Source organism: Palaemon carinicauda, chromosome 21, assembly GCF_036898095.1.
Source record: "Palaemon carinicauda isolate YSFRI2023 chromosome 21, ASM3689809v2, whole genome shotgun sequence".
NCBI classification, from domain to species: domain Eukaryota; kingdom Metazoa; phylum Arthropoda; class Malacostraca; order Decapoda; family Palaemonidae; genus Palaemon; species Palaemon carinicauda.
This window is the reverse complement of record NC_090745.1, coordinates 92,249,061-92,267,776: the sequence shown is the minus strand read 5'-3', so window position 1 is coordinate 92,267,776 and position 18,716 is coordinate 92,249,061. Positions and strand designations below refer to the sequence as shown.

The window sequence follows — 18,716 nt, the reverse complement described above, 5'->3', positions numbered from 1 at the left end:
AATAAGTGGTTTAATAATACCTCAAGCTCCTCATTGGACAAGTAGCAGAAAGTTGAAGGCATTGGCTACCCGGGGTAAGACTGGGATGAATGAAAGTATGCCTGGCTCTTTTACTTTCATCATCTTCCACTCCTTTGAGGGGCAGTGCCATGGGTACCTTTGCAAAGCTGGCTTCAACCTCTGCAGGTAATAACCACTTCCCTTGTGTAACCAAGTATGTTTGTATATACTTGTACACGTCCCCAAAAACATCTTTTCGTTTACAAGGATCCTATTTCAACTAGGAGCATCTTCCTACCTAGACATTCTTATGATATCTCTCACAACTATTTTGGTTGCTCAGGTCACTATCAGACTCACTGGTATTGATATGCGAGGTGCGAGGTTTTCCCTTGATTACAGTCTAATACTGTACTAGGGAAACCCGGGCCAATGACTAAGCCAGTAGTTGGACTTACCACCCTCCTAAGAGTGAGTCATCCAATAAATAGTGGAAGGTTTATTAGTATGGGAACAAATGACAAATTCGGAGATAATTTGTATTTTCCCTAGCTAATACAAACCCCGAGCTATTTATATGAATTGGCCCACCATCAACTGTCCCCTTGTAAGTAAGTCTTGCCTGCAAGCAAAAAGTGACGTGGTTCACTAAACCGTGAGAAGATATAGGTGGCTGGGTAGCCCCCAGCTCCCAGCCACCCCCCTACTTACCCACTGTTGTGGTTAAGTAGGGTTGCCACCTCACACTTAAAATCTAAAGGCTGCCTTCCAGCTACGCTAGAAGTGATATCCAATAAATAGTCCGAGTTTTATATTAGGGAAAAATACAAATTATCTCCAAATTTGTCATTTCCCTTTATGGCATAAGTGTGTGTATATATATATATATATATATATATATATATATATATATATATATATATATATATATATATGTATATATATATATATACATACACATACACTATAACAACAAATGTAGCCTTTTATAGTCCACTGCAGGACAAAGGCCTCAGACATGTCCTTAGTCATGTCTGGGTTTGGCGATTTGCATCACCACACCGGCTATTGCGGATTGCTGATGGTGTTAGACCTGTCTGATCACTCACAGCAAACCAACCTAGTAGGGCTGGTCTTGAATAGTACAGCTTTGCTGACCATGGAAATACACACTCTGTCACCATGTTACTGTCTTCGTCTAACGCCTTTACCCATTTCTTTATGGGGGTCACTGTTATGTATAAGCCTTCTCCATTCTCTTCTATCCTGGTCACCCTGTTCTAATCATTTTTGCTCATGTCATTTGCTACTTTATCCTTCCATCTGAACTTGGGCTGTCCCCTCCTCCTTCCCCCATCCACCTCCATGTTCATGACCTTTTGGCACACATGATTGGGTATTCTCGCATGACTTGCCCAGACCACTTACGTCTTCTTTGCTGAAGATGTTCTGCGCGGGAGTTATTTTTTTTATTCAAAACATTGTGTATTTTGTCTCTCCTACTTTGACTGTCCATCTTATAATCATTTCTGATCCTGTCCTTTCTCGTGACTCCACACATCTACCATAATATCCTCATTTCTGCCACTTCTAACTTCCTTTCTTGAGATATCTTTATCGCCCAAGTTTCTGCTTCATACACCAAAGCTGGTCTAACTACACTATAAGACCGTCCTTTTACTTTTGTACTAACCCTCTTATCACATGATGTTCCTGATGATCTCCAGTTCAACCAAACACACTGTCTCTTGTGATTAATTTCTGATTCCATGTCTCCATTATCCATCACAGAGGACCCAAGGTACTTGAACGTGTTAACCTGTGTGATGTTATGCACACCCATTTTAACAGCACCCAGTTTTCTTTCTCCCATCCACAGATATTCTATACTGGCACTACTTATACTTAAACCTCGATCTTCAAGAGCTTGTCTCCACATATCTAATTTTCGTTCCACCTCTTCAATAGTCAGATCAACCAAAACTTCATCAGCAAACATCATACTCCAAGGGACTTCTTCTCTGACACTTGCTGTAAGAATATCCATTATTGTTGTTATTATTATTACTACGATTTTTATTATTATTATTATTATTATTATTATTATTATTAGCTAACCTATAACCGTAGTTGGAAAAGCAAGATGCTATAAGCCCAAGGGTTCAAAAAGGGAAAAGTAGCCCAGTGAGGAAATGAAATAAGGAAATAAATAAACGATATGAGAAATAATGAACAATTAAAATAAAATATTGTAAAAACACTAACACCATCAAAACAGATGTTTCACATATAAACTATAAAAAACTTATATCAGCCTGTTCAACATAAAAACATTTGTTGCAAGTTTGAACTTTTCAAGTGCTACCGATTCAACTACCTGATAAGGATGATCATTCCACAACTTGGTCACAACTGGAATAAAACTTTTTGAATACTTTGTAGTATTGAGCCTCATAATGGAGAAGGCCTGGCTATTAGAATTAACTGGATGTCTAGTATTACGAATAGGATGGTACTGTCTGGGAAGATCTTAATGTAAAGGGTGCCTAAGATTTACATCTAGATGAGGAATAAGAAATTTAATAGTAAGTTCCTATCCACCAAATTAAGATGAGAATCAGCAGCTGAAGACCAGACTGGAGAACGATACTCGAAAGAAGGTAGAATGAAAGAATTAAAACCACCTTCAGAATAGATTGATCACCAAAAATCTTAAGACTTTCTCAATAAGCCAATTTTATGTGCAATTGAAAAAGACACCGACCTAATGTGTTTCTCAAAAGTAAATTTGCTGTCGAGAAAACACACCAGAAATTTAGAAGTCATTCAGAGTTAAAAAAAAAAAAAAAAAAAAAAAAAAAAAAAAAACATTATTAATGCTGAGATCCGGATGTTGGGGAACCACTGACCTTTTCCTATTTACAATCATACTTTGAGTTTGTTAGGATTCAACTTCATGCCCCATAATTTGCACCATGCACTAATTGTAGCCTGATCTCTAATAAGGAATTTCTTAAGATCAAAGATGTAAGAACCTTAATGTAAACTATTCTCTCACAGTAAACTTCGTTGGTAACTTTGGTGGTAACGTCTGAATAAACTTTTTTGGACTCTAGTCTCCTTTGTCATATTGCATATTTTTCCATTGGTTGCCTCAATGCAAAAATAGCATCGACTTACCCTTTCCTGGCATAAATCTAAACTGTTCGTCACTTACTGATGTTACATTTCTTATTCTTTTCTCAAAAATTTGTTCATAGAACTTCCTAGTATGAGATATCAGTTTTATCCCGTTATAGTTTCAGCAGTCCTGTATATCCCTCTTTTCTTTCTATATAGGGACCAGGGTACTATTTCACCATCAGTCCGGTGTTTTTTCTTGATTGCAGATCTTTTTAAAGAGCCTCATAATATATCAATACCCTCTCTTCCCAGGTATTTCCACACCTCAACTGGTATGCTGTCAGGTACGACAGTCTTTCTATTTTTTCATTTTATCAAGTGCACTTCTTCTTTGGAGATATACGAGACTGCTTTTGCGGGTTCCCTCTTCTCTTATTCTTCTATTTTCTTCATTTATTAGCTTCTCAATGAAGTCACTGGCAACAGTGGGTATAAGGCGATTCCCAAACTGTCTCCTCGGCTTCTACTCTTTGATGTCTGGCAGATGATCTTACTTGAATTATGAGGGACTGGCAGAGGTCACTTGCTTTAGTTAGAAAGGCACTGTACATCACAAGCAACCTGGCTATCCTTTGATGAATCTGGTTAATGAATCCTCTATGCATTTAGTCAGTCAATGGAAAGAGATGACAGAATGACCTCCAATCCCAGGCGTAGTGGGGTGCTAAGAATCTCCCAGTTTATCGATACTAAAAAAAAATTAAGATTGGTAATTGGATTGTTAGAACCATGAATGAAATTTGGAAGTTACAGCAAGTCGAAAATGAATTTATGAAATATAGTTTGGATATCTTGGCCCTAAGTGAAACACATTGTAAGGGGATTGCTAAAGAAACTTTAGACCAAGGCCATATATATAGTGTATGTATTCAGGAAGGACAGATGGAGTTGAAAGAGAAGGGGTAGGAATGATTTTGACACCAAGAGCAGAAATGGCATTAACTGAGTGATTAAATAGTAAATTGTTACTTGCAAAGTTTAAATCAAAGCAGTGCAGTATTGTTATTATTATTATTATTATTATTTTTACTTGCTAAGCTACAACCCTAGTAGGGAAAGCAGAATGCTATAAGCCCAGGGGCCACAACAATGAAAATAGGCCAGTGAGGGAAGGAATCACACGAAAATAGAATATTTTAAGAACAGTAACAGGATTAAAATAAATATTTCCCATATAAACTATAAAAACTTTAACAAAATAAGAGGAAGAGAAAAATAGAATAATGTGCCCGCGTGTATCCTCAAGCAAGAGAACTCTAACCCCAGATAATGGAAGACCATGGTACAGAGGCTATGGCACTACCTAAGACTAGAAAGCAATGGTTTGATTTTGGAGTGTCCTTCTCCTAGAAGAGTTGCTTACAATAGCTAAAGAGTCTCTTCTACCCTTACCAAGAGGAAAGTAGCCACTTAACAATTAAAGTGTAGTAGTTAACCCCTTGGGTGAAGAAGAATTGTTTGGTAATTTCTGTGTTGTCGAAGAATTGTTTGGTAATCTGAGTGTTGTCAGGTGTATGAGGGCAGAGAATCTGTAAAGAATAGGCCAGACTATTCGGTGTATTTGTAGGCAAAGGAAAGTGAACCGTATCGAGAGAGAAGGATCCAATGTAGTACTGTCTGGCTAGTCAAAGGACCCCATAACTCTAGCGGTAGTATCTCAACGGGTGGCTGGTACCTACTACCTATAAGAGTATTATAGTTTGCTATGCACCAACAAATGGTTCACTTTAAGAAAGGAAAGATGAATACTATGAAGAACTGCAAAGTGTAATAGCTGAGATCCCTGAGAGAGAGAGATGACAATTGTAATTGGTGACTTCAATGCTAAAGTTGGAAGGAATAATCAGGGTATAGAGAATGTGATGGGTTTGAGGGTCTTGGGGGAGTTTCAAATGAAAATGGAGCACATTTTATAAGTTTCTGTTCAAAAAACAATCTTGTCTTTGGAGGTCCTCTTTTTCAGCACAAGGGCATCCACAAATATACATGGACTTCACCATGTGGCAATTTCAAAAATCAAATAGATCACAGCCATTAATAAAGAGAGAAGGAGGACTCATAAGATATGTAAGAAGCTATAGAGGTGTAGATATTGGTAGTGATTACCAGCTCCTCATTGCCACACTGAAATTAAACTTGTAAGCACCCAACAGAAATGTAGATAGCATACCTAGGTTTGAAATAACCAAGCTTCTAGAGGGTAAGCTTAGAGAAACATTTGCAATTGAATGTATGAATCGATTTACAGTGTTAGAGACTTTAAGAGACGAAGAGCAGACAATCAATGAAGAATGGTGTGATATTAAGAACTTATATCAGTCAGTTGGTTCTGAAGTTTTGGCTCGTGCAATTAAAAGGAGAAAGATATGGATATCAAATTATACGTGGCCTTTAAAGGAGACAAATAAAAAATTTATTGGAAGTTTTCGAAGAAATAATGAAAATTACAAGGTAGAGCGTGCTACGTATCCCAGTATTTGGTAGTGAGGTCAAAAGAAAAGCCAGGAATGACAGGAGAGAATATTTAGAAAGGAAAACAGATGAGGCGGATGAAGGTAGTGTTCAGAGAGTAGCTATGGTGTAAGAATCGCTCATAGAAATATTAATGAAATCCTTATGGGGGCAAAGAAGAAGCATATACCCATCAAAAAGAGAGATGGTGTGTTATAACATCAGAGGATGAAGAACGGCAACATTGGATGGAACCATTTAATGAGGTCATGCATAGGAAATACGAAGGAAGTAATCTGATTGATATATCTGAAGCTGGGGAAGACCTCGATGTGCCCATGAATGAATTCAGTGTGTTAAAGAGGTCGAAATTATCATTAAAAAACTCAGATGGAAAGCCCGGGTTACAATGGAATAACTGCTGAGATGATACTAGCTGAAAATGAAGTGACCTCCAGAATACAAGGTTATTTTAGAATGTGGCATGAAGAGGGAAATGGAAGTTAGTGGCGTTGGTGAAAGAAGAAAGAAAAAAAGGAGACCCGACTGATTGAAATAATTACACACGAGTCGGTTGTCATTTAAATTTATAGTATGCTTATTCGAAAGAAACTAGAAGAAAAGATCGATGAACAAGCAGGATTTAGAAAAGGTAGAAGTTGTACTGACCAAATTTTGATTTTGAGACATTGTGCATAGCAGTTCGTAGAATATAGAAATCCACTCTTGTGTGGACTATGAAAAAGCCTTTGATAGTGTGCACCGGCCGATTTTGTGGCGAGTCCTGCATTATTATGGAATTCCTCTTGGGTATGTAAGTTTAATAAAGTCTGTTCATTAGCATAGCAAGTGCAAAGTTAATGTTAATGGAATCATATTAAATGAATTTTCAGTCAACAGCGGAGTACTTCAAGGGAATATTTGTCACTTATGTTGTTTATCCTCCTCATGAATTTTGTAATGCTTAGAACAGTTGGAGATGGTAGAGATGGATTGGACTGCATTGTTAATAGGAAATTAGTTGACCTAGAGTATTCTGATGATGCTGTCCTTATTAGCAGAACAACACAGGATTGGCAATGCATCCTTACCAGAATGCATGAAATATCACAGGAGATTTGGCTGAAGAAAGGCAGAGATGATGAGAACGGACTACGCAATGGAAGATGAAATATCATTGGAAGGAGAAAGGATTAATGAGGTAGAATCATGTGTATTTATGAACTATGATTTTCAATACAGGGTCATTAGAATTGGAATTTAGTGAAAGATTGAAAAAGGCAAATCACGCAATGGCTAGGTTAAGTAAAATTTGGAAATCAAATCGCCTGAAATTACATAAAAAAATCAGGCTAACTATCAGGAGAGTTCAGAGTTATTTTATGTACGTGAGTCGTGGTATGGCAACGAAACAATCTCCTACAGATTTAGTAGATTTGAGAACAAGGCCCTCGGAAGAATATTCGGAGTTAAATGGCAAGACAAAATTACAAATGAAACTATAAAGAGAGATTGTTCGATTGTCATATATGAATGAGATCATGGTGTGAGGTAGATAGAGATGGCTTGGGCATGCTCTTCCCACTCCTCAAGAGAGGTTAGTTCACCAAACGTTTAACTAGGTTCCACAAGACACTAGAAGAGTCGGAAGACCCAGGCCTACATGACCGAGGACTATGAAGTGTGAAGTCCGTAATGATTATAATTATTAATTGCTAATTGCTTCCCAAGTTGGAAGAGCAGGATGCTATAATTATGCCCAGGGGCCCCAACAGGGAAAATAGCCCAGTGAGGAAAGGAAACAAGGAAAAATGAAATATTTTAAGAATAGTAACATTGAAATAAATATTTCCTATATAAACTATAAATACTTTAACAAGACAAGAGGAAGAAAATTAGTTAGAAAAGTCTTCCCGAGTGTACCCTCAAGCAAGAGAACTCTAACCCAAGACAGTGGAAGACAATGGTACTGAGGCTATGGCACTACCCCAGACTAGAGAACAATGGTTTGATTTTGGTGTGTCCTCTAGAAGAGCTGCTTACCATAGCTATCTTAAAAGCTCAAGATAGTTATAACTGGCGAAATCTAACCGAGGCCAATTGCGCCAATAAAAGAAAGGATGCTGATTAACTTCTCAAAATGTTCCTTCCATCTTACTCGTTTACACCATTCCTTTGACATCACTACCATTTCGGTCCTTGGTCTGCTTGATGTTGTGTCAGATTTTTGCTCTTTTATAGATCATACTCTGACCTGATGATGTAAATACTGATACAAGTCATTCATTTCTTGTGCCTCTGGTCTAGCTTCTGTACTTTCTGCTTCTTTATTTGCAATCTTCCAAGCTATTTCTTTTTCCATAGAACCAATTATTTTCATACAATCCCAGCTTTTCGTTTTATTTTTATTTTATCTTGTGTATCTTGGTTCCACCATTATCTCTCTTTGTTATTGGGTGGTCCTCTACCTGACATTTTCCCCAATAATTCTTTAGCTGTTCTCATCATTGTGCCACGTTAGGGTATCACCACTCATTATATATATATATATATGTATATATATATATATATATATATATATATATATTAGTTTGACTATTTAATTTTAGACATTAAGGAATTCATGTGCCGTGCTTTCTCTCTTGAAGGCACAAGTGGGAACGATGATGGATAAGACTTGTACTGTGTGTACATATGTCCATGCGTCATTAGACATTGTAAGTAGTTCGTATGAATCAGATTAGTTCATTAATATTTGTTGTGCGCGTAATGAAATATAGCTGAAGTAGTGCCTGGTTCCAACTTCAGTACTGCAAGTATCTATTTTTGCGTGATGCCTATGTGTTACATTATATATGCGATTTAAATAGAATTCTGATATATTCTATATTGCCCTTTATTTCATTTTCTATTACATAGGTTCAAATTTCTTCTTTTTTCTCTACATATCTTCTTTCTATATACGATATATATATATATATATATATATATATATATATATATATATATATATATATATATATATATATATATATATCCATTCCAAATTTTCTTGAAATTTTATTTTCACTCACTTCACTACATTAATTATTTATACTGGAACTGAAACCTTTACCTTTAGTAATTGAAACTCGTCTTATGATAAGTTGCCACCTCTAAAGTTTTCCCGTTGTATTTTGCATTTCTATGCTTCACTCTGTAAACGGCTGATATATAGGAAATTTTTTTTTCATGGTTTTTTTTTTTTTTCCATTTAAAAATATGTTCAATTTTATTTGTAACCTATGTTGTTTTTCTGTTGGTTTCAAATGTTTCGGAAAAAACTATTATTAGACTTATTTATTGCGGCGAATATAAGTGGAACTATTTTAAAAGGGCTATTTTTATTTCAAGACTGCTAGGTGTGTGTAGAATAAATCTGCACAGCATAAGTCGAGCTTTGTTCAATACATAAGAGACATGGTCAACGGATCCAAAATTAACGAGTCAAAGAAAACTGGAGAAACACGTGCAGATTTGGCGTTGCAACGTCAAAGGTTAACGGTACAGAACCAGTAATTAAATGAAATAAGGTAAACAGACGTTGCAATGATAAAAGAAAAGTTTGGTCTTTTTACCGAACATAAGTTATGGGCCTTATTTTTTTTATTTAAAGTATTTCTGACATTTCTTCGAATGAAATTCATTTCCTGCAAGGTTCAAATAAGCGATCTAAAGGTCTATATGACTGAGAAACCATCATCACTTGAATGACTATTTTAAAACAAAAATATTTGGTGAAGAACTGTTCTTTTATTACTGGCTTTAACGTCTTGAAAGATTTGTTAGATACCTCTGCCTCTTGTAGTTTTCTACAATGCTTAATATCGAATCCGATTATATCGTGTGCTCCTCGAGAGTGTTCTATTCAGTCTTTATAGCTTCGTTAGTAGGTTTTATTTATGAAACTGCCTCATAATTATATAGCGATGAATAACAATTAAAATTTTTCATTCCGTACCTTGAGCATTTTTTGAGTAATAACAATAAAAAAAGCAGTGCAACAGCAGATCCAGGTGTATTGATTCAAAATAACGTATCAGTTGTAACAAATTTTGAATTTAGCAGTCATTACATACATAGATATTTCATCTTAAATAATAGACATAATTACATAAATAACCGTTAGAAATGGGATAAAAGATGGTAGACCTGGTAGGTAATCTGTTTATATTTACTTTTCCTTAACACACAACTACCATTCAAGGAGACTTAATGTGCATGCTTCTGAGGTCTGTACTGTAATATTTGATTCATCCTTCATTTCTCGTGGTAAAGTGTTGGAAGAAACTTTTAAGCATATTTCCTTTTGATGCGCCATTATGGTTGTGGAGGTGGCGAGTATGATTTATGTTGAATCGTAGTTGTCATATTAGAATGCCCGATGCAACATAACTTCAATCTGCCGTTCACTGATGAAGAGTCATTTTCGGTCGACCTTCCACCATTGCCGCTCTAGTTGGGCGTTTGTTCAATTGGCCAAGTAAAGCAATAGTTTTATGCTTTACTACTGTAAGTTAGCAGCTTTGCGAGTTGTTCCTTTGCTAAAGTGATATGTGCGTGCGTAAGAGCTTATAGTTGAGAAGTATTCGTGAATTATTAACGCATATTGATCGTGAAAGCTTTGACAATACAGTGAACGAAGTGCTTCCTGATTGATTCTGGTTCTCTGATAAATATAAAAAGAGTTTGAAGATTTTTATGAGGAACATAGAACACTCCGATAACAAATCACGTAAACGACGTCTCCACGTTACTGTGAGGTAGTTTAATATCTTTTATATTGCACTTCATAATTTTGAGAATGAATCTTCCTTTTTATGTAACCTAAGCTCTTTATGGCGGTTCTATGCTTTTCCAGGAACATCGATCTATAAGTATGGATATCACTAATGCAAATTCCCCGATGGCTAATTGGCATTTGCTCACGCAAGTATAATATTGTACCATTTTCATAGAAAATAGTTGTCTTCGTAACAAGTACTTAAGCTTTTGATTTATTAATCACGTCTTTCAATAACAGTGTCTTGATAGTTTCGCTGTCTGTCTTCGATATATCTTTTAGAAAAAATGTTGACTGCTTGATCAGAAGTCAGATGTCTATTTTTTGCTTTTTGTTACAGTGATATGTTTTCTTGCTGGATCTTGCTATGAGTATAGAATATTATACGTTTTTACAAGCTATCATTTTTTAATAGAGTTAAGTATTTTTTCTCCTTGCATGTCCATTTATGTTATTTATTACTTGTGTAGGTGTTTACCTCCCAGTGTATTCATACGCTTCTAAAATGTTTATATATATATATATATATATATATATATATATATATATATATATATATATATATATGTGTGTGTGTGTGTGTGTGTGTGTGTAGGCTACTGGATTAATTTGCACACTTCAAACATTACGGGGCTATATGCTGGTACACTTTGCTTCTCGTGTGTACTTTTCCTTGGTTCTGTTCTACAGTATATCATGGTTCACTCCCCACAATCATTACCCGTTCTTAATCCCCTCCCCCTTGCGCATTAGATCCACTGTCCAGGAACTCGTTTATTAAGGACATCGATTAATCTTCCTGTATTTCCCCGAAGGGGAGAGGGCGGGACATTTTGAATAATTATGTAGTCCTTTGACACCGTTGACACCGACAGAGCTCTCCTCACAATCATGATGGAGATCCTACAGGTGCTCGCCATGTTGCCATGATAAGTTTCGCACTCATAACGTTCAAAACATTTCCTTACTAGGCCATATTTCTATGTTGTATGTCGCATAGCTCCAGATATGTAGTTAGATAAACTGCAGAGTTAAAACTTCACTTATTCACGCTTCAGTTCTGCAGTTTAATGCTTTTCCTTGATCGTCAGTTTAACCTTTACACGCGCTGTATCTTCCATTAAGATTATTTTTTTTTTTTTTTTAAAGTTTATTTTGGTGCCAGTTGCTCAATCCTTCATTGATCTCATAGTTCTCCTGGACCACTATCAGCAGCCATCCATTCCTTAAGTGATGCCGTGATTTTGCCACTTCTTATCGGCTGAATATTTTTGGCTAATTCACAAAGAATATCATTGATCCATGGAGGAACAAAGCATTATTTACATCGATGTACGATACACATTAAATGGAATAAATTTACATATTCACTTTAGGGTAATCATTTAGCTGATCAGATTTACTGTATATAGATGTTACTTTAGGCTTATCTTATATCGTTCTCAGCATATAACTAAAACGGACTGCATTTTCAATTTTACTCTTATCTGTTATAGTTAAACTTTGAGCAATGATGTATAGATGACTAAGACATGAAAACGAAAAAGAAAGTAATGTACCATGATTCATTTGTATAAAGTCTTTATTGATTCCAAGCTGCCGAGAAAGGCCGCTTATCGAAGCATTAGCCTCATGCAGGATAATGATCAATAATCATAAAGGTAAGTGCAGTTTGCTTGTCCGTTGTTCACGTTATCGACTCAGTTTGTTTGCCTTTTTTCCGCCCATGTGTTTAACACCATGATATGGGATAATAGGTTATGGAAATTAGACAAATTGCTTTTTTCCCTTATAATTTTAACGATATTCATTCCACGTTGGTTCAGAGCAATCGTGCTTTATTTTTTATTCATTTTTGTTTACTCGTTGGCTATTATCTAGTGATCTTGAGTGATTTTTTTTTTCAAAATGTTTCGTTATATTTCGTAAACAATGGATCTTCTTATAATTTTCATCATTCATTTGTTATATTTTAATTCATATGATGTATAATACCACTGAAAAGGGAATAATCTCACCGCATTACTATCAGAACTATCAACAATTACAGTATTTCTAAGTTAACAGAGCAACTCATGATATTAATATAAAAAAAAAATCTTTATAAACTGTTTCATTGCATCTATTTCCAAATGACTAAACTTGGAATATTAAATTTTTATCAATTATCAACCCTTGTGGCTACTCTATTTTAACATAAAAAGCTTTGCAACTTCTCGAATGCACCTTGCAATTTTTTTTTATCTATCTTAAACAGTGAATACTTTTGATGGACTCTGAACCTTGCACTGAACGATATTTTTCCTCATTTCGTGGTCACCGGCATAATTTCCACTAATTAATTCAGTTCAATATGACCAAAATCCTCAACAATAAAAGTAAGCACTTCCCCTATCATCTCAAAATTATCACCATTATCTTGAATGGCTTTCCGAATTTAGGATCACTTGTTATGCGGAGTTCCATGTGTGGCAGATTATTATTATTATTATTATTATTATTAGCTAAGCTACAACTCTAGTTGGAAGAGCAAGATGCTATAAGCCCAAGGGCTCCAACAGGAAAAAATATCCCAGTGAGGAAAGGAAATAAGGAAATAAATAAACGATAGAAGAAGTAATGAACAATTAGAATGAAATATTTTAAAAACACTAACAACATTAAAACATAATTCTTATGTCAGCCTGTTCAACATAAAAACATTTGCTGCAAGTTTGAACTTTTGAAGTTTCACTGATTCAACTACCTGATTAGGAACCTCATTCCACAACTTGGTCACAGCTGGAATAAAACTTCTAGAGTACTCCGTAGTATTGAGCCTCAGGATGGAGGTCTGACTATTAGAATTAACTGCATGCTTAGTATTACGGACAGGATGGAACTGTCCGAGAGGTCAGAATTATAAAGAAAATCTTATGCAACATGCATAATGAACTAGTTAAACGACGTGCTAGGGATTAATATCTAGATCATGAATTGGAAATTTAATAGATTTCTAGGATAAAATACCCTCTCATTTACATCACGAATTTACATTAGATAACTTATTAATCGATGCACGGGCTATTCACTATAGATAAATTATCGCAATATTGGTTTAAATTTAATAGATTTAAAGGTCGATAATGAATGGTCGAAGCAAGTGATAGGACAATGTCCTATATACTGACCATTTACACATGGTGAGTTTGAGGACAATACTACAGTAGAAACTACTCACTCATAATGGTTGGGGGGGGGGGGGGTTTGGTGTTGAGGACAATACTACAGTAGAAGCTACTTACTCATAATGATGATAATAATAATGGTCGGGGTGAGGACACCACTACAGTAGAAACTACTTGCTCATAATGATGGTGGGGTTGAGGACACTACTACAGTGGAAACTACTTACTCATAATGATGTTGGGGTTGAGGACACTACTACAGTGGAAACTACTTACTCATAATGATGGTTGGGTTGAGGACACTACTACAGTGGAAACTACTTACTCATAATGATGTTGGGGTTGAGGACACTACTACAGTAGAAACTACTTACTCATAATGATGTTGGGGTTGAGGACACTACTACAGTGGAAACTACTTACTCATAATGATGTTGGGGTTGAGGACACTACTACAGTAGAAACTACTTACTCATAATGATGTTGGGGTTGAGGACACTACTACAGTGGAAACTACTTACTCATAATGATGTTGGGGTTGAGGACACTACTACAGTGGAAACTACTTACTCATAATGATGGTGGGGTTGAGGACACTACTGCAGTGGAAACTACTTACTCATAATGATGGTGGGGTTGAGGACACTACTGCAGTGGAAACTACTTACTCATAATGATGGTGGGGTTGAGGACACTACTGCAGTGGAAACTACTTACTCATAATGATGGTGGGGTTGAGGACACTACTGCAGAGAAACTACTTACTCATAATGATGGTGGGGTTGAGGACACTACTGCAGTGGAAACTACTTACTCATAATGATGGTGGGGTTGAGGACACTACTGCAGTGGAAACTACTTACTCATAATGATGGTGGGGTTGAGGACACTACTGCAGTGGAAACTACTTACTCATAATGATGGTGGGGTTGAGGACACTACTACAGTGGAAACTATTTCTCATAATGATGTTGGGGTTGAGGACACTACTGCAGTAGAAACTACTTACTGTACTCATAATGATGGTTGGGTAGTGGACACTACTGCAGTGGAAACTACTTGCTCGTGATGATGATGGGGTTGGGGACACTACTGCAGTGGAAGCTCCTTACTCGTGATGATGGTGGGGTTGGGGACACCACTGCAGTGGAAGCTCCCCACTCGTGATGATGGTGGGGTTGGGGACACCACTGCAGTGGAAGCTCCCCACTCGTGATGATGGTGGGGTTGGGGACACCACTGCAGTGGAAGCTCCCCACTCGTGATGATGGTGGGGTTGGGGACACCACTGCAGTGGAAGCTCCCCACTCGCGATGATGGTGGGTTTGGGGACACCACTGCAGTGGAAACTACTCACTCGCGATGATGGTGGGGTTGGGGACACCACTGCAGTGGAAACTACTTACTACTCACTCGCGATGATGGTGGGGTTGGGGACACCACTGCAGTGGAAACTACTCACTCGCAATGATGGTGGGGTTGGGGACACCACTGCCGTGGAAACTACTCACTCGCAATGATGGTGGGGTTGGCGACACCACTGCCGTGGAAACTACTCACTCGCAATGATGGTGGGGTTGGGGACACCACTGAAGTGGAAACTACTCACTCGCAATGATGGTGGGGTTGGGGACACCACTGCAGTGGAAACTACTCACTCGCAATGATGGTGGGGTTGGGGACACCACTGCAGTGGAAACTACTCACTCGCAATGATGGTGGGGTTGAGGACACCACTACAGTGGAAACTACTCACTCGCAATGATGGTGGGGTTGAGGACACCACTACAGTGGAAACTACTTACTCGTAATGATGGTGGGGTTGAGGACAATACTACAGTAGAAGCTACCTACAGTGGAAACTACTTACTACTCACTCGCAATGATGGTGGGGTTGAGGACACCACTACAGTGGAAACTACTTACTCGTAATGATGGTGGGGTTGAGGACACCACTACAGTTGAAACTACTTACTCGTAATGATGGTGGGGTTGAGGACAATACTACAGTAGAAGCTACCTACTCATAATGATGGTGGGGTTGAGGACATCACTACAGTGAAAGCTACCTATTCATAATGATGGTGGGGTTGAGGACAATACTATAGTAGAAACTACTTACTCATAATGATGGTGGGGTTGAGGACACACTACAGAAGAAACTACTCACTCGTAATGATGGTGGGGTTGAGGACACCCCTACAGTAAACTACTTACTCATAATGATGGGGTTTAGGACACTACTATAGTAATCTAATCACATTTTGTTGAGAGAGAGAGAGAGAACCTTTGGGGGAGAAGGTATGCTTACCCACAGCAGATTTCATCCTACACAATGATGGTGGGGTTGAGGACCACTACAGTAGAAACTATCGAGCTTGTGAGAGAGTCTCTAGCCTCCGTTCAACAGATCAGGAGATAGGGATATTTCCAATAGGCTACCACAACCTTTTCCCAATGTTTTTTTCTGTTACTACCTTCTACATTGTTGTAATCGCTGCATCATCTCTACTGGTTCCATTAGCATAATTGACAACATCTGAATATCTTCAAGTACATTATCAGATTCATTTTTTCTTATCTGAATATCTTCAAGTACTTTAGCAGATTCATTTTTTCTTATCATCTGAATATCTTCAAGTACATTAGCAGATTCATTTTTCTTAAGTAATTTTACCCAAAGTTTGTGAAGACCTTATCAGAATTTTCATTTCTTAACTTAAACACTCAAGTTACCTTTTGCATTTTAGGTAACGTTTAGTATTGTTATTATTACTAGCCAAGCTACAACCCTAATTGGAAGAGCAAGAAGCTATAAGCCTAATGCCTCCAGCGGGGAGAATAGCCCAGTAAAGAAAGGCATTGAATAAGCTGCAATGCACAACTAAACTTAAAGGCATAGAATTCTTGAAGGTGATAAAACTTCTGATACTGACAAAGGTAAACTTGAAACCAAACAACCATTACAAAGTTGATTAGACAACTGGCATAAACAGCTTTTATGGTACGTCCATCGAACTGTTGTATCTTCTCTTTCCAGTTACTAAGTGGATTGGGACGATCATGTGCATGATAAGTGTTTTGACCTGTGTTCAAACTAACATTGCGTAAAATGAAACAAGTTTTGACGACACTTTAGTTGTTTTAAGTCTTGTTTTTACAATAGGTAGTGTTTGGCCGGGATCATTAGGGCGCACTTTAAGAAACGCAGAATAGATAAATCTGACGTGATTAAGATACCTTAAATTGTATAACGAATACCTTTCTTGTGCGAGAGGGAATATTTACCTTAAACTATAAATGCTAACAAACACACACACATGAATTTATCTTTTCACCTGAACCACGATTTAATGGTGTTTTGATATTGAAGACTTGAATTATGCGTAAAGATTGGAGAGAGAGCGACGGAGGGTCAGAGTGTTGGGAGTGTGAGGATCTCGTGAAAAAAAAAAAAAGAATAAGAACTCATATTTTATGCTAAAACCATATGAGAAAATGGGTGTTTATACAAGAGGAAAATTTCAAACTTCTCTGCTTCATCTTAAGGAATAAATGTCTAAGGTGCTGCAATGAAATTGAATATTTGTATGAGGTTAAATAATAAGTTCATATCACTATATAGTACAAAATTGTATGCTAGTTTGTTGAAAATCATTGTCATTTACAAATTTACGGCGGATTTTTAGTTTTAGGAGTATATTACAAAGGCAGTTCCACAGTTAAGAAAGAAAACAAAAACAACCAACAGAGGACGTGTGCATAAGACGGGAAATTAATGGATTATACCTGCTTTCTATGTATTGAAGTAAATTGGAACGAAAGTTCTTCGTGTGTTAATTGATGATGTAATTTCGTACCTGTTCTTTGACGGAAATTACTTTCTATTTTAGAGTCATATTAATCGATAACCTTAGAGATTATTAATCTTATTTTCAGTGACTGTATAAAGTCTTCCAACTTCCGAATAGACAGGAGTTAAATGTTTAATTCAAAACTTGTCTCGTACAGTTTCTGATTAAAGTGACTTCAAAATATTGATCACCTTCTCGTCCCCCTTTCCAGTGAATGTTAATCAGGTTTTTCTTCTCTTTCTCGTTCCCTTCCTGGTGGCCCATTAGTTAAAGGTCTAAGCTCAATAATTCAGGTTCTCCGGTTCCTCTTGTTCACTACGACTTAAATAATATTTCTGCAATACAGTTGGTGGTTAGCATAACATAGTCGGGGATAATGGCGAGGCCTAACTCGTTGGGATTCCCGTATATGCTAATGTCTGGTGAATGTTAAGTTGAATATGTTTTCCTTGCTAATCATGTTATATGTATAGATATCCTGAATGCTTTTCATTAATGGTTGTTAGTTGCATTTTACTTGATTGTTTCATTTAAAATAAATATTTACATGTGTAAGATTGACCTTTGTATTTCAGTTTTAACATGGCCGTTTCAGTCAGATGTTGCTCCATAGCTTTATATATATATATATATATATATATATATATATATATATATATATATATATATATATATATATATATATATATATATATATATATATAACGTTGTTGTCTTTGAAATTTATAAATATGAACCCAAGGTAATCTACTATGAAATTACAACTTTTTCTTGTTTTTGTAGTACGACAAAGTGCCATATATCATTAATTATTTTTTATTTGATTTTAGATTTTCCCTCATATTTTCAAAGAAACATTATACATGTTATGAACAGGTAATGTAAAAGTTATATGCGGTAATTATTGTTTTTGAAAACAACGGTTGATTCGGCCTGTATCTTATTCCAAAAAAAAGTTATGTTGTATTCCGTTATTTGTTACTATAAGTTCTAACATTCATTCACAATTACTTTGATTTACGAGGCACGTTGCATCCATATTTTCCTGAATGAAGGGGAGTAGCTTTCTCCGATAAGAGACTCGAATATCTCATTCCATTGTGTAGGATGAAATCTGCTGTGGGTAAGCATTCCTTCTCCCTCAAAGTTCTCTCTCTCTCTCTCTCTCTCTCTCTCTCTCTCTCTCTCTCTCTCTCTCTCTCTCTCTCTCTCTCTCTCTCAACGAAATGTGATTAGATT

General features: G+C 36.6%; 1 protein-coding gene across 1 annotated transcript; it reads right to left on the bottom strand.

The window, feature by feature from the left end:
- Positions 1-1,561: 1,561 nt before the first annotated feature.
- Positions 1,562-2,047, bottom strand: LOC137615036 (uncharacterized). Its single transcript, XM_068344670.1, has one exon. The coding sequence runs from the start codon at positions 2,045-2,047 to the stop codon at positions 1,562-1,564; it is 486 nt and encodes a 161-aa protein (XP_068200771.1).
- Between the last annotated feature and the right edge of the window lie 16,669 nt (positions 2,048-18,716).

Coding starts and splice junctions, on each gene's coding strand:
- LOC137615036 (XM_068344670.1), bottom strand. CDS start 2,047: ATGGATATTCTTACAGCAAGTGTCAGAGAAGAAGTCCCTTGGAGTATG.